The following is a 19045-nucleotide window of genomic DNA, read 5'->3' as shown; positions in this document are numbered from 1 at the left end:
TATTAAGCCATTCTGTTACAAAGGGTTAACTGTTTTTCTGGCTGTGTGAATCATACTTTTTACTTTCACTTTGTGCTAGTCATTCTATGAACCTTATCTCTAAATTACTAAAACACTTATTTAAGCCACATTCTTATCAGTAAGATCAGAATTAAAGGGACACTGACAGGCCCAATAAGCATAATTAGCTATATATATGCATGCACAGGTCTTCTAATGTGCATTAAAAACATATAAGTATAACCCCTGTCCACCTTATAAATACAGCAAACTGATGTTTTATAACCTGAAGTAATCGCTTTTCTTTCTGCCCAAGGGGCGGCGTTTCAGCTTCACTTCTGCCCAGCCAAACTCCCCCCAACCGCCGTTTTGAAGCACAGCCCAGCTCATGAATATTCACTTCGCTTGGCGGCTTCTGCTGTCCCCGACGTTCCAAGATCCGGCGCATGCCCAATAGAGATCTGGCGCATGCCCAATAGAAAGCTATGGGCATCGGACTCACTTTCAGCTTCTGCGCATGCGCCCGGCACCATAGCTTTCTATTGGGCATGCGCCGGAACTAGGAACGTCGGGGACAGCAGAAGCCGCCCAGCGAAGAGAATATTGATGAGCTGGGCGGCGCTTCAAAACGGCGGTTGGGGGAGGCTGGCTGGGCAGAAGTCAAGCTGAAACGCCGCCCCTTGGGCAGAAAGAAAAGCGATTACTTCAGGTTATAAAACATCAGTTTGCTGTATTTATAAGGTGGACAGGGGTTATACTTATATGTTTTTAATGCACATTAGAAGACCTGTGCATGCATATATATATATAGCCAATTATGCTTATTGGGCCTGTCAGTGTCCCTTTAAGCTTTAGTGAATGTTTATCAGAGATCAGAGGTAGGGAGCCATCAGATGAGCAGCCTGATGGAACACAGTGAAAATTCAGATCCTGCTACTAAAGAAACTCAAGGCTGCACAAAGACTGTGGTTATTTTTTTTTTAGAAAGACCAATTGAAAAAATGATCTTTAGTTCAAATTGAGTCAAATGCAACAGTGAAAGAAAAAAACTTTATTTTATCAGTGCATGGATAGCCTTGCATGTGTATGAACACCACATTTGTAAACCTAAGGCTTGGAATGTGTTAGATACATTTGTTATTTCCTATATAAACATCCTGTATGTAGGGCAGGAGTCACAACAAGTTTTAATCATCTGTACAAGCAACACTTTTAAACTTCTATTTGTGACTAAATACTAACAGTTGTTTTCTGGCAAGTATTAAATATTTAGTTGAGCCACTTAATATCTTGTCCAGATTAGGCTGCCGTCCTTGCTGTAATAATGGAGTGGACATAAAAAATATTATATTCAAAATGTATGAAGCTGTATGGATATCATTGGTTGTCATTCCTCAGCACTATTTGAATTCCTAACCACTATCACATCCATTGAGTATTCCTAACCACTATCACATCCATATTATTCGAGCAGGAGAAATTCACATTTACAAAGAAAGCTTGGTATACCTCTCTGTGGTGGAGAAGATGCCCTTTTAAATATACTTTATAAGTCTCTATACCAAGTTCTTTCGCCAGCCGTAGTAGACGATTTTGCGTTGGTCCCACATAAGCACCTCCAACATCCACATATTGAACGTCCTTGTTCTTTTAACAAAGAGAAAGCAGGCCGCATTTAGTTCAATAAAATAGTGACAGAAATTTCAGCAACATTCTGCCCCTTTACTGTAGAGAAATACTCTGATAAGAGAAATCCAGCACTGCGTCTCGATAAAATGATTCTTTATTAGTCACTTCTTAGTCAAAATTCATAAAATCGGAATTCACATGCTACTCGTTTTAGATTAACACGTGTTGTCTTTCATCATAGTAATGGTTCAACGAAGCGGTTCAACTATATACTTGATAAAAGGATGACATGCGTTCGTCTGAAAACATAGCATGTGAATTCACACTTTATGGATCTTTTTAAGAAGTGACCAATAAAGAATTGTTTTTATTGAGACAGTGTTGGATTTCTCTTATCAGTATTGGACTGTTTTTGGAGAAGTCCGCAAAACACTGATCCGCAAAAAATACGGATGAAGACTGTGTACATTCAGTATTTTGCAAAACGGAACAGCTGTCCCTAATAGAATAGTCGTATTCTTGTCAGTATTGTGGACAATAATAGGACATGTTCTATTCTTTTGCGGAACGGAAATTCAGAAATGGAATGCACACAGAGTAACTTTTGTTTTTTTTTGCGGACCCATTGAAATTAATGTTTCCACATACAGTACCCCAAAAAATCCGGACATGGAAAGAATATATGTTCATGTGCATGAGCCCTAAATGACTTGAAAACCAACTAATGATATGTAATGTTAGAAAATGGGAACTCTTAGGCCCCTTTCACATGGGCGTTGCGGGAAAATGTGCGGGTGCGTTGCGGGAACACCCGTGATTTTTCAGCGCGAGTGCAAAACATTGTAATGCGTTTTGCACTCGCGTGAGAAAAATCGCGCATGTTTGGTACCCAAACCCAAACTTCTTCACAGAAGTTCGGGCTTGGGATCGGTGTTCTGTAGATTGTATTATTTTCCCTTATAACATGGTTATAAGGGAAAATAATAGCATTCTGAATACAGAATGCATAGTAAAACAGCGCTGGAGGGATTAAAAAAAATAAATAAAAAATAAAAGAATAATTTAACTCACCTTAGTCCACTTGATCGCAGCCCGGCATCGCCTTCTGTTGAATAGGACCTGTGGTGAGCATTAATTATAGGAACAGGACCTTTGATGACGTCACTCCGGTCATCACATGGTACGTCACATGATCTTTTCGTTCATGTGACGTTCCATGTGATGACCGGAGTGATGTCATCAAAGGTCCTGTAATTAATGCTCACCACAGGTCCTATTCAACAAAGGAGACAGAAGGAGATGCCGGGCTACGCGATCAAGTGGACTAAGGTGAGTTAAATTATTTTTTAACCCCTCCAGCGCTAGTTTACTATGCATTCTGTATTCAGAATGCTATTATTTTCCCTAATAACCATATTATAAGGGAAAATAATAATGATCGGGTCTCCATCCCGATAGTCTCCTAGCAACCGTGCGTGAAAATCGCACCGCAGCCGCACTTGCTTGCGGATGCTTGCGATTTTAACGCAACCCCATTCACTTCTATGGGGCCTGCGTTGCGTGAAAAACGCAGCATATAGAGCATGCTGCGATTTTCACGCAACGCACAAGTGATGCGTGAAAATCGCCGCTCATGTGAACAGCCCCATAGAAATGAATGGGTCGGTATAAAGTGCGGGTGCAATGCGTTCAACTCGCGCATCCCATCCGCGCGGAATACTCGCCCGTGTGAAAGGGGCCTTACAAGTTGATTTGTTTGTATGTATGGGATATCACAGGTGATAATTAAAATATGGCATATCGTATAGCCTAGACATACGTATTCTAAATCATTATCATTTTTTTTAAGTTGACATTGGCAAATTTATAAAAATGTTTTAAAAAAAAAAAAAAAGTTTTACATAAAAGTCAATAAAAATAAATAAAAAAATAAATAAAATATATATATATATATATATATATATATATACAGTGGGGGAAATAATTATTTGACCCCTCACTGATTTTGTAAGTTTGTCCAATGACAAAGAAATGAAAAGTCTCAGAACAGTATCATTTCAATGGTAGGTTTATTGTAACAGTGGCAGATAGCACATCAAAAGGAAAATCGAAAAAATAACTTTAAATAAAAGATAGCAACTGATTTGCATTTCATTGAGTGAAATAAGTATTTGAACCCCTACCAACCATTAAGAGTTCTGGCTCCCACAGAGTGGTTAGACACTTCTACTCAATTAGTCACCCTCATTAAGGACACCTGTCTTAACTAGTCACCTGTATAAAAGACACCTGTCCACAGAATCAATCAAGCAGACTCCAAACTCTCCAACATGGGAAAGACCAAAGAGCTGTCCAAGGATGTCAGAGACAAAATTGTAGACCTGCACAAGGCTGGAATGGGCTACAAAACCATTAGCAAGAAGCTGGGAGAGAAGGTGACAACTGTTGGTGCGATTGTTCGAAAATGGAAGGAGCACAAAATGACCATCAATCGACCTCGCTCTGGGGCTCCACGCAAGATCTCACCTCGTGGGGTGTCAATGGTTCTGAGAAAGGTGAAAAAGCATCCTAGAACTACACGGGAGGAGTTAGTTAATGACCTCAAATTAGCAGGGACCACAGTCACCAAGAAAACCATTGGAAATACATTACACCGCAATGGATTAAAATCCTGCAGGGCTCGCAAGGTCCCCCTGCTCAGGAAGGCACATGTGCAGGCCCGTCTGAAGTTTGCCAATGAACACCTGAATGATTCAGAGAGTGACTGGGAGAAGGTGCTGTGGTCTGATGAGACCAAAATAGAGCTCTTTGGCATTAACTCAACTCGCTGTGTTTGGAGGAAGAAAAATGCTGCCTATGACCCCCAAAACACCGTCCCCACCGTCAAGCATGGGGGTGGAAACATTTTGCTTTGGGGGTGTTTTTCTGCTAAGGGCACAGGACAACTTATTCGCATAAACGGGAAAATGGACGGAGCCATGTATCGTGAAATCCTGAGCGACAACCTCCTTCCCTCTGCCAGGAAACTGAAAATGGGTCGTGGATGGGTGTTCCAGCACGACAATGAGCCAAAACATACAGCAAAGGCAACAAAGGAGTGGCTCAAGAAGAAGCACATTAAGGTCATGGAGTGGCCTAGTCAGTCTCCGACCTTAATCCAATCGAAAACCTATGGAGGGAGCTCAAGCTCAGAGTTGCACAGAGACAGCCTCGAAACCTTAGGGATTTAGAGATGATCTGCAAAGAGGAGTGGACCAACATTCCTCCTAAAATGTGCGCAAACTTGGTCATCAATTACAAGAAACGTTTTCCACCAAGTATTAAGTCTTTTTTTGTTAGAGGGTTCAAATACTTATTTCACTCAATGAAATGCAAATCAGTTGCTATCTTTTATTTAAAGTTATTTTTTCGATTTTCCTTTTGATGTGCTATCTGCCACTGTTACAATAAACCTACCATTGAAATGATACTGTTCTGAGACTTTTCATTTCTTTGTCATTGGACAAACTTACAAAATCAGTGAGGGGTCAAATAATTATTTCCCCCACTGTATATATATATATATATTTTATTTATTTTTTTATTTATTTTTATTGACTTTTATGTAAAACTTTTTTTTATATATATATATATATATATATATATATATATATATATATATATATATATACACACACACACACACACACACACACACTGCTCAAAAAAATAAAGGGAACACAAAAATAACACATCCTAGATCTGAATTAATTAAATATTTTTCTGAAATACTTTGTTCTTTACATAGTTGAATGTGCTGACAACAAAAATCACACAAAAATAAAAAAATGGAAATCAAATTTTTTAACCCATGGAGGCCTGGATTTGGAGTAACACTCAAAATTAAAGTGGAAAAACACACTACAGGCTGATCCAACTTTGATGTAATGTCCTTAAAACAAGTCAAAATGAGGCTCAGTAGTGTGTGTGGCCTCCACGTGCCTGTATGACCTCCCTACAACGCCTGTGCATGCTCCTGATGAGGTGGCGGACGGTCTCCTGAGGGATCTCCTCCCAGACCTGGACTAAAGCATCTGCCAACTCCTGGACAGTCTGTGGTGCAACGTGACATTGGTGGATAGAGCGAGACATGATGTCCCAGATGTGCTCAATTGGATTCATGTCTGGGGAACGGGCGGGCCAGTCCATAGCATCAATGCCTTCGTCTTGCAGGAACTGCTGACACACTCCAGCCACATGAGGTCTAGCATTGTCTTGCATTAGGAGGAACCCAGGACCAACCGCACCAGCATATGGTCTCACAAGGGGTCTGAAGATCTCATCTCGGTACTTAATAGCAGTCAGGCTACCTCTGGCGAGCACATGGAGGGCTGTGCAGCCCTCCAAAGAAATGCCACCCCACACCATTACTGACCCAATGCCAAACCGGTCATGCTGGAGGATGTTGCAGGCAGCAGAACGTTCTCCACGGCGTCTCCAGACTCTGTCACGTCTGTCACATGTGCTCAGTGTGAACCTGCTTTCATCTGTGAAGAGCACAGGGCGCCAGTGGCGAATTTGCCAATCTTGGTGTTTTCTGGCAAATGCCAAACATCCTGCACGGTGTTGGGCTGTAAGCACAACTCCCACCTGTGGACGTCGGGCCCTCATATCACCCTCATGGAGTCTGTTTCTGACCGTTTGAGCAGACACATGCACATTTGTGGCCTGCTGGAGGTCATTTTGCAGGGCTCTGGCAGTGCTCCTCCTGTTCCTCCTTGCACAAAGGCGGAGGTAGCGGTCCTGATGCTGGGTTGTTGCCCTCCTACGGCCTCCTCCACGTCTCCTGATGTACTGGCCTGTCTCCTGGTAGTGCCTCCATGCTCTGGACACTACGCTGACAGACACAGCAAACCTTCTTGCCACAGCTCGCATTGATGTGCCATCCTGGATAAGCTGCACTACCTGAGCCACTTGTGTGGGTTGTAGACTCCGTCTCATGCTACCACTAGAGTGAAAGCACCGCCAGCATTCAAAAGTGACCAAAACATCAGCCAGGAAGCATAGGAACTGAGAAGTGGTCTGTGGTTACCACCTGCAGAACCACTCCTTTATTGGGGGTGTCTTGCTAATTGCCTATAATTTCCACCTGTTGTCTATCCCATTTGCACAACAGCATGTGAAATTGATTGTCACTCAGTGTTGCTTCCTAAGTGAACAGTTTGATTTCACAGAAGTGTGATTGACTTGGAGTTACATTGTGTTGTTTAAGTGTTCCCTTTATTTTTTTGAGCAGTGTATATATATATATATATATATATATATATATATATATACACACAATTAGGGCATGTGCACACACAGCATAAAAAGTATTCTATGACTCCAGACTAAAAATCTGCTCCAAAATTAGCATTAAAATCTGCCTGTGTTACATGTGGATTTCCTTGTCGATCTTGGTTTGGAACTTAGCCATGGATTTCGCTCTACGCATTGCAATAAATGAAACTTGTGGTGAAAATCTATGGGAATCCCAAAAAATATTTTCAACACTGTCACTAATATTGAACTGTACTATGTTGTCGATTTGCTGATTTTACAACCAAATTCTGTAATAAACATGTACCACTATAAATATATATATTATATATAAAACTCACTCGTATAGTATGTGTTCGTCCACCAACTCTGTTCTGGGCCTCCAACACAATTACGTGAAGTCCTGCTTCTGCTAGCAGTTTAGCAGCTGAAAGGCCTAAAATCAAAAAAGATATAATTGCGAACTTTAAACATACACAAGAGTTAATAAGAATTGTATGTTTTTCTATAACCCTCATTATTTAAGAGAACTTGTGTAATACTGTAGATAAGCATATATATGGATATATGGTAGGGAAAACGTTATTTATTTTTATTTATTTATTATACACACCTACATAGCGTTACTATATTCGGCAGGGATTTACAGACATTAGCATCTGGCTGTCAAAAATTGTGCTCACAATATGAGTTCACTATCAGTATGTCTTTAGAGTGTGGGAGGAAACCGGAGAACCTGGAGAAAACCCCAGCAAATACGGGGAGAACATACAAAGTCCATGCAGATGTTGTTCTTGGTTGGATTTGAACCAAGGACCCCAGCCCTGCAAGCCACCATGCTGCCTCTATAAGGTCTCATGCACATGAACATTTGGTTCCGCACCCGAGCTACATTTTTTTTTTGCGGCTCGGATGCTGACCAATTCACTTCAAAGGAGCCGCAAAAGATGCGGACAGTACTCTGGGTTTTGCGGACAAGAATAGACATTTCTATTATAGGCAACTCGCAAATTGCAGAATGAACACTGGCAGCATCCGTGTTTTGTGGATCTGCAATTTTCAGACTGCAAAACACGGCACAGTTGTGTGCATGAGCCCTAAGTCTTAGTTTATTTCAAAGGCAAAAAAACATGCTTTAATAACTACTTGTATTGCCCATGCAATAACAATTCAGACATATCTATTCCTATGTGGTGCAGTTTCTCTATTATTCCTACTAGAAACTTAAGAATAAGCGCTCATGCACATGACCATATGTATTTTGTGGTCCGCAAAACATGGAGCCACAAAAAAAAACAGATGCTGTGCACAAACGGTGGGGGTCTGTATATTGCGGACCGGCTGTCTGCGGGCCACAATAGGGGCACAGCCGGGGAATGGTCGTCTGCATGACCCTAAGGCATCTTTCACACGACAGTATGTCTTTTTCAGTGTTTTGCGGTCAGTTTTAAACGGATCCGTTGTTCCGTTTTTTGTTTCCGTTGTGTTTCCGTTCCGTTTTTCCGTTCCGTTTTTCCGTATGGCATATACAGTGTACAGTAATTTCATAGAAAAAATTGGGCTGGGCATAACATTTTCAATAGATGGTTCCGCAAAAAACGGAACGGATACGGAAGACATACGGATGCATTTCCGTATGCATTCCGTTTTTTTGCGGACCCATAGACTTTAATGGAGCAACGGAACGTGATTTGCGGCCAAATATAGGACATGTTCTATCTTTAAACGTAACGAAAAAACGGAAATACGGAAACGTAATGCATACGGAACACATTCAGTTTTTTTTGCGGAACCATTGAAATGAATGGTTCCGTATACGGCCCGCAAAAAAACGGCCCGCAAAACGGAAAAAAAAAACGGCCGTGTGAAAGAGGCCTAAGGGTGGTGTCACACAGAGCTTTTTTTTATTCAGTCTTTTGAACCAAAACCAGAAGGGAAGCAGCCTAAGGCCTCATTCACACATCCGTGTCTGTGATGACATCAGTGACAAGATGGTGAGTGGTGCATCCGTGAAGATGTCTGTGAAGGATCCATGTTTGGTCCATGTGTTTTTTGCCCTTTGTGTGTCATCTGTATTCCATGGACACCGCTCAGCTGAAAATTATTTTAAGAGCATCTCCTAGCAACAATCCATGAAACATGATCCCATCTATGTTGTATCAGTGTTTTTTTTATTTTTTTTATGAACTCATGGACTGTAATGGGCATGATGGATCCGTAAAAGCGGACATGCTTCCATGGTGTAACCCCGGTCCTCTGGACCGTGGTAAATCTTGGATGTGCGCTGTTCTATGGAAACAGTAGGTTTAAAGAGCACACCAAATGCTTGAAATAACTTCTTTATTAACTTCAAATTTTCTCTTCATATATAACACTGCCGCCTCCGCAGCAGATAGTCCATGTACAAAACACGTGTTGAATAAACAACACACCTATTAGAAAGACCGGGCAATTATATACATATGTAATAATGTCAGGAGGACAAAATACATAGTCAGTAAACTGACAGACATTGGACACCCCTCAACACAGATATTTTACAAAATTAGCAATTTATTGAAGATGATATCATAAAAAAAATATCTGCAACAGCAGACTGTGGTACACAGGGCAAATATTAAGCAAAATTTTTATTAAAGAATGATATACATATAGATCAGCATAATTAAATACTAGAGTAAGCAGCAGATATGAACGGACAGTAAAGGACTGATGGACCCAGGGGAGGGCCGAGGGGTCGGCAACACAAAGATTCTGGCTGAAAATAGAGTGAAAATAATAATAGTAATAATAAACAAGATGTCACGGCGGGGAGTGGGGGAAACCCCCCACCGTGCGGTGTCAGAGGTTAAAAGGGGGATCAGCCTGGCAAAAGGAGTAATAAGGGAGCAGGTCACCTCCTACCACGTCCCTAATCCTCTCCCTGACTCCTCACTGTATGAGCGGACCCCGATGGTAGGACGACTCATACTCAGGATTCCTAGAAATAGGGGGCTGGTTTCACACGGGCGTTTCGGATTGGGGCCGGATGCGTTCAGAGTGCATTCAGTGAAACTCGCACTATTTTGCAAGCAAGTTCAGTCAGTTTGGTCTGCGGTTGTGTTTAGTTGTTCAGTTGTTTCCGCGCAGGTGCAATGCGTTTTGATGCGTTTTTCAAAAAGACTGAATGTTTACTAACAACATCTCTTAGCAACCATCAGTGAATGCAATGCATTTTTCACGCATCCCCATTCACTTCTATGGGGCCAGGGCTGCGTGAAACTGATGCGTGAAAAACAACGCTCATGTATACAGACCCATTGAAATGAATGGGTCAGGATTCAGTGCGGGTGCTATGCGTTCACGTCACGCATTGCACCCGCGCAGAAAACTCGCTCGTGTGAAAGGGACCTAAGTCGCCCTGGTAATCCCTCACGTAGGAGCAGGGTAGAAACAACCTGTTCATTCCAGTCATGGAGGAACAGGAGTCTCTATCTGAGGCCAGGCTGCAAGGAGAGGGGAACACATACAGCTATAGAGATGGCAGGTAAGTGAAACCAGTAACACACTTACCTGCCACAGACACACTGACTGGAACCCGTGCACAAGTGCTGATGTCCACACCAACATTAAAAGGACACAGCACAAACCACAACAACACAGGAACCCAGGACCACCATAGCTGCAATAAACGTGAGACAACATAAAAACATCTATGACCACAAGGGTGGCCCTCACTGGACAGATGGAATATGAAGACCAGGAGGATAGCTCCAGCATACACCATGACTGGAGTACCCCTCAGCTTCAGGCATCCAGCAGAGGCTAAATAGCCCAAGCAGCCACACACACACACACACACACACATAAACCCAGTGTTAGGCTAAGTTCACACGAACGTGCGTGACCCGTGGCCGTATTGCGGCCCGCAAATCGCGGGCCGCAATACACGGCCACAGTTCCGTGTGAATTCCGCATCACGGATGCGGACCCATTCACTTCAATGGGTCCGCTAATCCGGAATCGCGGAACGGCCGCACGGGACGGGACCCCTCGGAAGCACTACGGAGTGCCTCCTGGGGTTACGTCCCGTTGTTCCGTTCCGCTAAAAGATAGAACAAGTCCTATCTTTTCGCGGAACGGCCGGATCGCGGACCCATTAAAGTGAATGGGTCCGCGATCCTATGCGGCTGACCTACGGCCGGCGAACAAGCATTGCGGCCCGCTATTTGCGGGCCGCTTCACAGGCACGGGTCACACACGTTCGTGTGAACCCGGCCTTAACAAAAGGAAGGGAGTTAACCCTTTCAACACCAGACAAGGGAAGAAAGCCACTTAAAGGGGAAGTTCACACACAAGCATAGAAAGCTACATGTTGCCGCAGGCAACAACATGCGTGGCAACCATGTCACGGCAATAACCCAGAAGGCCGAGACACTGCCACCGCATGCTCACACAGCAACACATTGCCGTGGGCAACCGCAAGTGTAGCAACAGTGTCACAGCGCACACCATAGGCCGTGGCACAAGACTGCCAGCAAGAGGTAAGAAAACAGAGTTTAAGTAAACCTGTTTCAAAGAAACTAGGTACAAGGATCCACAAGTAGTGATGGCTTTGCTCGTTCGCAATTCACTGAACATGCGAACATATGCCGATATTCGGGCCCGCCATATTCTTTTATATTGTGAAGAACTTTGACCCATGACACATCCATCAGGTGGTACAGGACAGCCAATTGAGACGTTTCAGCCCATGGACATACCCCCTACCTTATAAATAGACCTGATCTGGCCGCCATTTTACATTCAGTCTTTTGTCAGTGTAGGGAAAGGTTGCTGTGTGGAGCAGGGACAGGCTGTTAGGAACAAAAACGCTATCAAATAGGTCCACAAAAGTCTTTTTAAGGACTGGTATAGGTGTACTATTGATAGGTGTGCAGTACTGAGGGGTGTAATATACTTATAATATACTTTCTAACATAGAAAGTATATTATAGTGGATTTGTATTGTGCAGCAGTGGTGAGCAGTTCTGCAGCTACACAAAGTGACAAACGCAATTAGAAAAAATAATTATAACTGCTGTGATATACCAGTCGCCCCCCAAAAAAACTGATAGAAGCGGGGTGTTATATACCAATAATATACTTTCTTTATAGTGCATTTGGGTCCAGCAGCATTTATTTGATGTTTTGCTGCGTTCCTTCTGCTACACACAGTGACAAACGGTATTGGAAAAAATAATTATAACTGGTGTGCGCATTCGCGTACGCGAAAATTATATTGCCGATATTTCGCATTGAAAAAAAATAATGAATGGAGATCGCAAATTTGAATAATACATCTGGTATGTCACTGTCCATGTTGTGGGACTATTTGTGCACTTCTAGTAATTATTTCTTGGCTACAAATAGGAGCTGAAGGTTTTTCAGGTTCGCCTGCAATTAAAATGAAAGGGACCCGCCGTGAACTTGCGGTTCGCGAACATTTGATCGCGTTTGCGAACCGTCTCGGCAGATGTTCATCCCACACTATCCACAAGCTGGCAGTCAAAAGTAAACTGACAAAAGAGAATAAAAAAGTGTATTACCAGATGCTGCGTGTCGGCCCCTCGGTCAAACCCTGCCCAACGCCGTTTCGCCTGTGGGATTCCATATATATTAGCAACTTTGGCTCATTGGAGCCCATACATTTTAATACTGTACAGAGACACTCCAGAGAGACCAGCAAAATTCAGCTTCAAGAAAGCACCCGAGGGACAAGGCAGCATAGTGATGAGCAAAATACTGCTTTACGGACACTGCTGCAAGGTGCAGGACTACGTCTCAGACACTTATCATTTATACCACCACTAGGCCAGATAGCGCTCAAGTCTGAACCTTACAGTGGACACCTATACCCACAAGGCCAATATAAAGTCATCCAATTGGCCATCATACCTCTTCAACTGGTGCCAGAAACTGCACTTTGAATTTGCTGCTACTGAATTTACCACAAGTTATAATATTTTGTACTAAGTAAAAAGAGATTGTTCTACGTTCACTTCTGGTCTGATTCTTCAAACCACATTTCCACTGCACCAATCCTCAGGGAGTGATGGCCTGAGGGTGTTCACCATGACACAACATCTCATCCTGGCAACTACCACTTCCATCCTCTGCACCTGCTCCTCAGGAGCTCGCTGCACCTCTACCAGACAGTTGCCCATAGCACCAGAACAGTCTCTTTATCTAGGCCACAGTGCATCACACAGTACAGAATATCAGGTTAGGCCTACCATGTTGCATTCTCTATCCAGAAGTTGTCTACAACCACTTACCAGAGTGGTCTCCTCACTGGGGAAAAAACACTTACTCAAGTAGCCCTGTCAGCAGCAGGCCAGAGCAAGTCCACGGCCAAGGGAGAAGTCTTTCCCTTTCCCATCAGATTTCAGAGTCTCTTCCTCTCTCAGCAGACACAGCTCTGAACACAAATCCTCTTCACTGCACACTAGCTAATCGCAGGTGCACCTTGGTTCTGCAGCACTCTGCCTCTAGATCAGGGATGGCCAACCTGAGGCTCTCCAGCTGTTGCAAAACTACAACTCCCAGCATGCCCAGACTGCCTTCTGCTGGCAGCCTACAGCAGGGCATGGTGGGAGTTGTAGTTTTACAACAGCTGGAGAGCCGCAGGTTGGCCATGCCTGCTCTAGATTGTTCTTTTCATAGCATGGCCAGTTGCGTAACGATCGAGGTTGCAATTAGGAAAATACATAGCAGGCAAGAATCACCTACAGGCACTGACTTGAATACCTTTTTAAAGTTTACCAGGCTATTTTTTATACTATATTTGCATTGGTCATCAACCGTGACTGCCCTTTAGTCCAAATCTTACAAGTTCTGTTTGAAATCGTAGTTCAACATAATACCAAAAACAAACACATGTATAAAAAATTACATCTGACCTTTTAAGCATATAGAGACATGCTACAGTGAAACGCTGCCAAGAATAATTCAACTTGTAAAGGCTAGTTGCACATATAATTTAGCTCTCATATTCAGTAATATTTGTCCTACTCCGTTTCGTTTTTTGGTGTGATAGTCAATCATGTCGCAGATATGCTGTCGTAGTGGTCTTGGATTTTTCGCAAAAGGTGGGAGTTGTGCTGCGACCCCATATATAATTTTGACATCCCCGCTACACTGAGATCTTTGGTCATGCAAAAATCACCGTGTAGACATAACCTTGCTCCATAGGCTTTAATAGAAGTTACGCGTGTCACACGACTCACCTGCAACTTGGCTGTGTTTTACCGCCAAATCACAGCTCTGCGACTTGCTGTAACGCAACACATGTCATTGTTTAGACGTACCCTTATGGCAGGCACCATGAAAGCTAAGTCATACAATTTAGGACTGAAATAGGAAAGTATTGTGGAATTCTCCATGTCTTGTGCAACAGTCACTACACAAGAAGAGAAAGGCAGGAGGAGAAACTGAGTTGTCCCCATAGCAGTCAATAGTAGGATCTTTATACAGCTTTATGCCTTCACATTTCAAGGTATAAGGCCTCATGCACACGGCCGTTGCTGGCCATGGCCCATATTGCGGCCCGCAAACAGCTGGTCCGCAATATGCAGGTACCGGCCGTGTGCACCCCACATCATCGATGCGGACCCATTCACTTGAATGGGTCTGCAATCCGGAGCTGCGGAGGGGAACGGAGGCATGGAACCCCATGAAAGCACTACGTAGTGCTTCCATGGTGTTTCTGTCCATGCCTTCGCACCGCAAAAAAATAGAACATGTTCCATTTTTACGGTGCGGACGGATCACGGACACATTCAAGTTGAATGGGTCTGGATCCGTCGTGGCTGCCGCACGGATGGGGTCTGTGCATTGGGGACTGCAAATTGCAGTCCCCAATGCATGGAACGACCGCGTGCAAAAAGGCCTAAGGCTCAGTTCAGACCTGAGCGTTTTACAGCGCGTTCCTACGCGCTGTATAACGCTCAACAAGGAGAAACCAATGCTTCCCTATGGGAATGGTTCTCACCTGGGCGTTTTACAGCGCGTACGATCGCGCTGTAAAACGCCCGACGCTCAAACAAGTACAGGAGCGTTTTTTTGGGCGCTTGTCGCGCGTTCCCGTACATAGACTTTCGGGAACGCGCGACACTGTGTGTACGCTTGTCTCTGTATGCGCGATTGTAAACGCCCGTACAATCGCGCATACAGAGCGCTCCTTTCAGAATGCTCAGGTCTGAACTGAGCCTAAGGGAAAGATCTGCAACTGTTACGTGTTTAGAGCAACACCTGGAAATCACTGACTGAACACTGACTGTGTGAATAAGGCCTTATACTGGAGGTGTTACTTTTTATTGAAATCCTCTGAAGATATTGAGCTGACTACCATTCATACAAGAGCAAGCTGAAAAATCACCTCTACTAAACAAGTTTTAGTCTGCAATACTTCACATGTTTTTTTTACATAATTTCATACATAAAAAGGTGAACATAAAAGTGTATTTAAATTGAACCTTTCATAATTTTATTCTCTACTAGCAGAAGGACCCGGCTTTGCACGGGTATATTTCATCTATTTAATTTAATGTTTGTGTGTGTCATTACAAGATAGACAGTATCCCCCTTTAACAGTGAACTCCACAATCCCCCACCTCTTAACACTCACCCCCCACAGTGCCCCGCCACTTTAAAATTGGACCTCCACAGCAGTCCGGCCCTTTAACAGTGAGTTTCACAGCACCCCACTCCCTTGACAGTGACCTCCTCAGGAGCTCGCCCCCTTAACAGTGACCTTGACAGTACTCCGCTGCCTTAACTGTGTGTATGTGGAGACTAAGGACCTGCAAGCTTCTATTGGCTGATAAGGGACATGTGACCGTGTGTATAGCAGTTGGGATATAAAGAGAAAGACTTGCAGGCTTGTATTGGCTAATGCAGGTAATTTTTTGGGAATATCTCAGGAACGGTATATCCTAGAGAGTTGAGACCCCCCCCACAAGATTTTTTTCCAGGTAGCAAGGGATGTGTATACCAAGTTTCACTGAAATCGATAGTTGCGTTTTTGAGTGATCGCGGAACATACATACATACACATATATACGTCTTTTTTTTTTTTTTTAAGAAAGTGAAAGATAAGAGAGAAAAAAATATGAGTCCTAAAACCTCAGAATGTCATAAACAATTTTTCAGGCAGAATTTTCAGGTAGAATTGATTCAGACCAGACCAATTTGGCTGAATCAAACCCAAATCAAGATTTGAGTGATTCGCTCATCTCTATTACTATGCTATATATAAAATAGTACTGAATAGTAGCTTTCCCCCATGCTATACTATATATAAAATAGTACTGAATAGTAGCTTTCCCCCATGCTATACTATATATAAAATAGTACTTAATAGTAGCTTTCCCCTATGTTATACTATATATAAAATAGTACTGAATAGTAGCTTTCCCCTATGTTATACTATATATAAAATAGTACTGAATAGTAGCTTTCCCCATCTGTAGCCCCAAACAATGTTGCTCAAATAAATAAATCACATATCAGGCTCTGCTACATCTGCTACCTGTAGGCTTGTCCATTTACACAGTAGAGAAATAACTAATACACAGTCAGCTATATCAGAGCTATAACATTTTCACAACAGCCGCCCCAAGCAGACACACCCACCTCCTCCAAATTTCATCCTGAGGGTGAACATTTCACCTTTTGGATCATTTTAAATCTTTGTGTATTTGTGGAAGCAGTACATTTTTCCTGCAGAATACTGTAAAGCGTTATGAAATATATCAGCGCTATATAAGTGCATAAAAAAATATATACATTTACTTCTATTCATTAACTGATCATTAGCAACTCAATTGTTAAACAGAAATGACAGACCTGAAATGCCTCCGCCAATGACTATCACGTCGTATGTGTCCCTCATGGCTCTGCTTTTCTCCTCGCAGGGTGATTCCTTCAGGCTGAGGCTGTCAGCAGAGAGTGTCCGTGATCCTCTACAGCCCGTTACTTACATGGAGCCTAGGAGCAGAGTGCACCAGGATTGGTTGGTGAAGGAGTGGGTGTTAGGAGGAGGCTCAGACTTGGATGCTTTCCCATATAAACAATACACAGAGAATGTTATCTGCTCTGGGGCAACATTTGAAATCCTACATACTGTAAATGCTTAGTTTGCTTAAAATCATCTTATTATGTAAGATCCTAATAACAGCCCTATTGTGAATTCGAGGTTAATAATTAACGTTCGCTTCAGTTTTCCCACGTTGCTTATGTTACTTAATCTACAACCACTTGTGCAATTAAAGACTAGAAGGAATTATTTGGCTTTAAACAATCCTTTTTGATATTCATATCAATTACAGCAAATTCTTTAGGTGAAATTTATATATAGAATTTAGCTTGACTGCCTAAAGATGAAATGCTTTGTTCAAAATCTATGCGGCTCTGTAAAATACTGCAGTCTATAGTTACCCTTTATGTCAACAAATACATAATAGGCAACATTTTCCATTTCCGAGTTCGCTTGCTACCCTGTTTCTATTCCGTTTTAATAACAGATGGCTGGACCGTTGTACAAAATAAGCACTTCTACCTTTTGAGTATTTCTTCATAGATTGCGAGCACTTGTGAGCAAAGACTCTCTCCTCTTGTTTGAATGTCTGCTTCTGTCTGTACAAGTTCCCTCTGAATTATAAAGTGTCGTTGAAATGTATTGCTTTTATTATTTGCTTTCATGCAATCCAAATAGTAACTCTTGAGAAATTGCCAAGATGCAAGGCAGCTGTTATACAGGTGAAACGCGAAAAATTTGAATAGTCCATTTATTTCAGTAATACAAATTAAAAGGAATTGCATTAATGCAGCTTAAAATGAGAATTTTGTGAAAAGGTTCAATATTCTAGGCTCAAAGTGTCACACTCTAGTCAGCTAATTAGTCCATACCCCCTGAGCAAAGGGTACCTGAGATTGTGACTTTGGGGTTTCATAAGCTGTAAGCCATAATCGTCCAAATTATACCAAATAAAGGCTTGAAATATCTCGCTTTGCATATAATGAGTCTATCTCATATGTTAGTTTCACCTTTTAAGATGTGTGCACCGTGACATGGTTGCCACGCCTGCTGTTGCCGGGGGCAACGTTGTGGCTGGTGTGTGCACTTCCCCTTTAAGTTGTAGCCTTCTCCTGTCTGGTGCAGTAAGGGTTAACTTCCTTGCTGGGTGTGGTCACTAGGTGCTTCTTATACCTGTGGCTTAAGGTCAGGAGTCAGTTGTACTCCAGTCTTGGTGTGTGCTGGAGTTATGCTCCTTGTCTGGTTGGTCCATCTTCCAGTGTGAGGGCCACCTAGTGGGACAACGATGTCTTCCCATTCTATCCTTCACGTTCCCCTACCTAACCTGTGTGGGTTTATGTTCAGGGTTTGGTGTCTCGTCTTGTTGTAGTTACATGTCCGGTAAGTTGGCGTTTTATGTCCAGCATGTATGCAAGTCGTACCGTACTGTTAGTTGTGCCTCCGGATGGGGGCTCCATGGTTTCCCGGAGGGGTGAACCAGAAGCCAAGTCTGGGTGCTGTTGCTGGAATGCTGGTTCCTGTGTGTCAGTACGTACTGCATCCGCTTGGTGTTAGGGTGAGGATTAGGGACGCTGTAGGAGGTGACCTGATCCTGGTATCCTGGCCTAGCTGCTTCCCTATTATACCTTACATTGTACGGTGGGGGGTTTTCCCCCACTCCCCCCCCCCCCCCCCCCCCCCCCCCCCCGTGACAGTAGGCTTGTCTAAAGAGGTGGGTTTTCAGGTTTCTTTTGAAGGATTCCACTGTCGGTGAGAGTCTGATATGTTGGGGTAGCGAGTTCGAGTATGGGGGATGCACGGGAGAAATCTTGGAGTCGATTGTGGGGAGAGGAGAGAAGGAGGTCTTGTGAGGATCGGAGATTGCATGTGGGGACGTATCGGGAAAGTAGCTCAGAGATGTAGGGAGGGGACAGGTTATGGACGGCCTTGTATGTATTTGTTAGTACTTTGAAGTGAATTCGCTGGGCAATGGGGAGCCAGTGATAAGTATTACAGAAGACATGTTTGCCTACTTTATGAAAAATGGGTACTGAAATATTGAAATTGTTATATTTGTTTTAT

At 43.0% G+C, this 19045-nt stretch overlaps 1 protein-coding gene across 1 annotated transcript in view; it reads right to left on the bottom strand.

The window, feature by feature from the left end:
- LOC120994922 (amine oxidase [flavin-containing] B-like) overlaps positions 1 to 16932 on the bottom strand; it is an 85306-nt gene extending 68374 nt beyond the window's left edge. The window contains exons 1-3 of the mRNA XM_040423811.1: positions 16795 to 16932; positions 7269 to 7363; positions 1510 to 1647 (exon numbers count right to left, since the gene is read on the bottom strand). Of these exons, the coding sequence (XP_040279745.1) occupies positions 1510 to 1647; positions 7269 to 7363; positions 16795 to 16840 (279 nt within the window). The 5' untranslated portion in view covers positions 16841 to 16932. The remainder of the gene's footprint in view (positions 1 to 1509; positions 1648 to 7268; positions 7364 to 16794) is intronic.
- Between the last annotated feature and the right edge of the window lie 2113 nt (positions 16933 to 19045).

The sequence above is a fragment of the Bufo bufo genome, chromosome 3, assembly GCF_905171765.1.
Source record: "Bufo bufo chromosome 3, aBufBuf1.1, whole genome shotgun sequence".
In the NCBI taxonomy this organism is placed as follows: Eukaryota; Metazoa; Chordata; class Amphibia; order Anura; family Bufonidae; genus Bufo; species Bufo bufo.
This window is presented reverse-complemented; position numbering and strand designations above follow the sequence as displayed.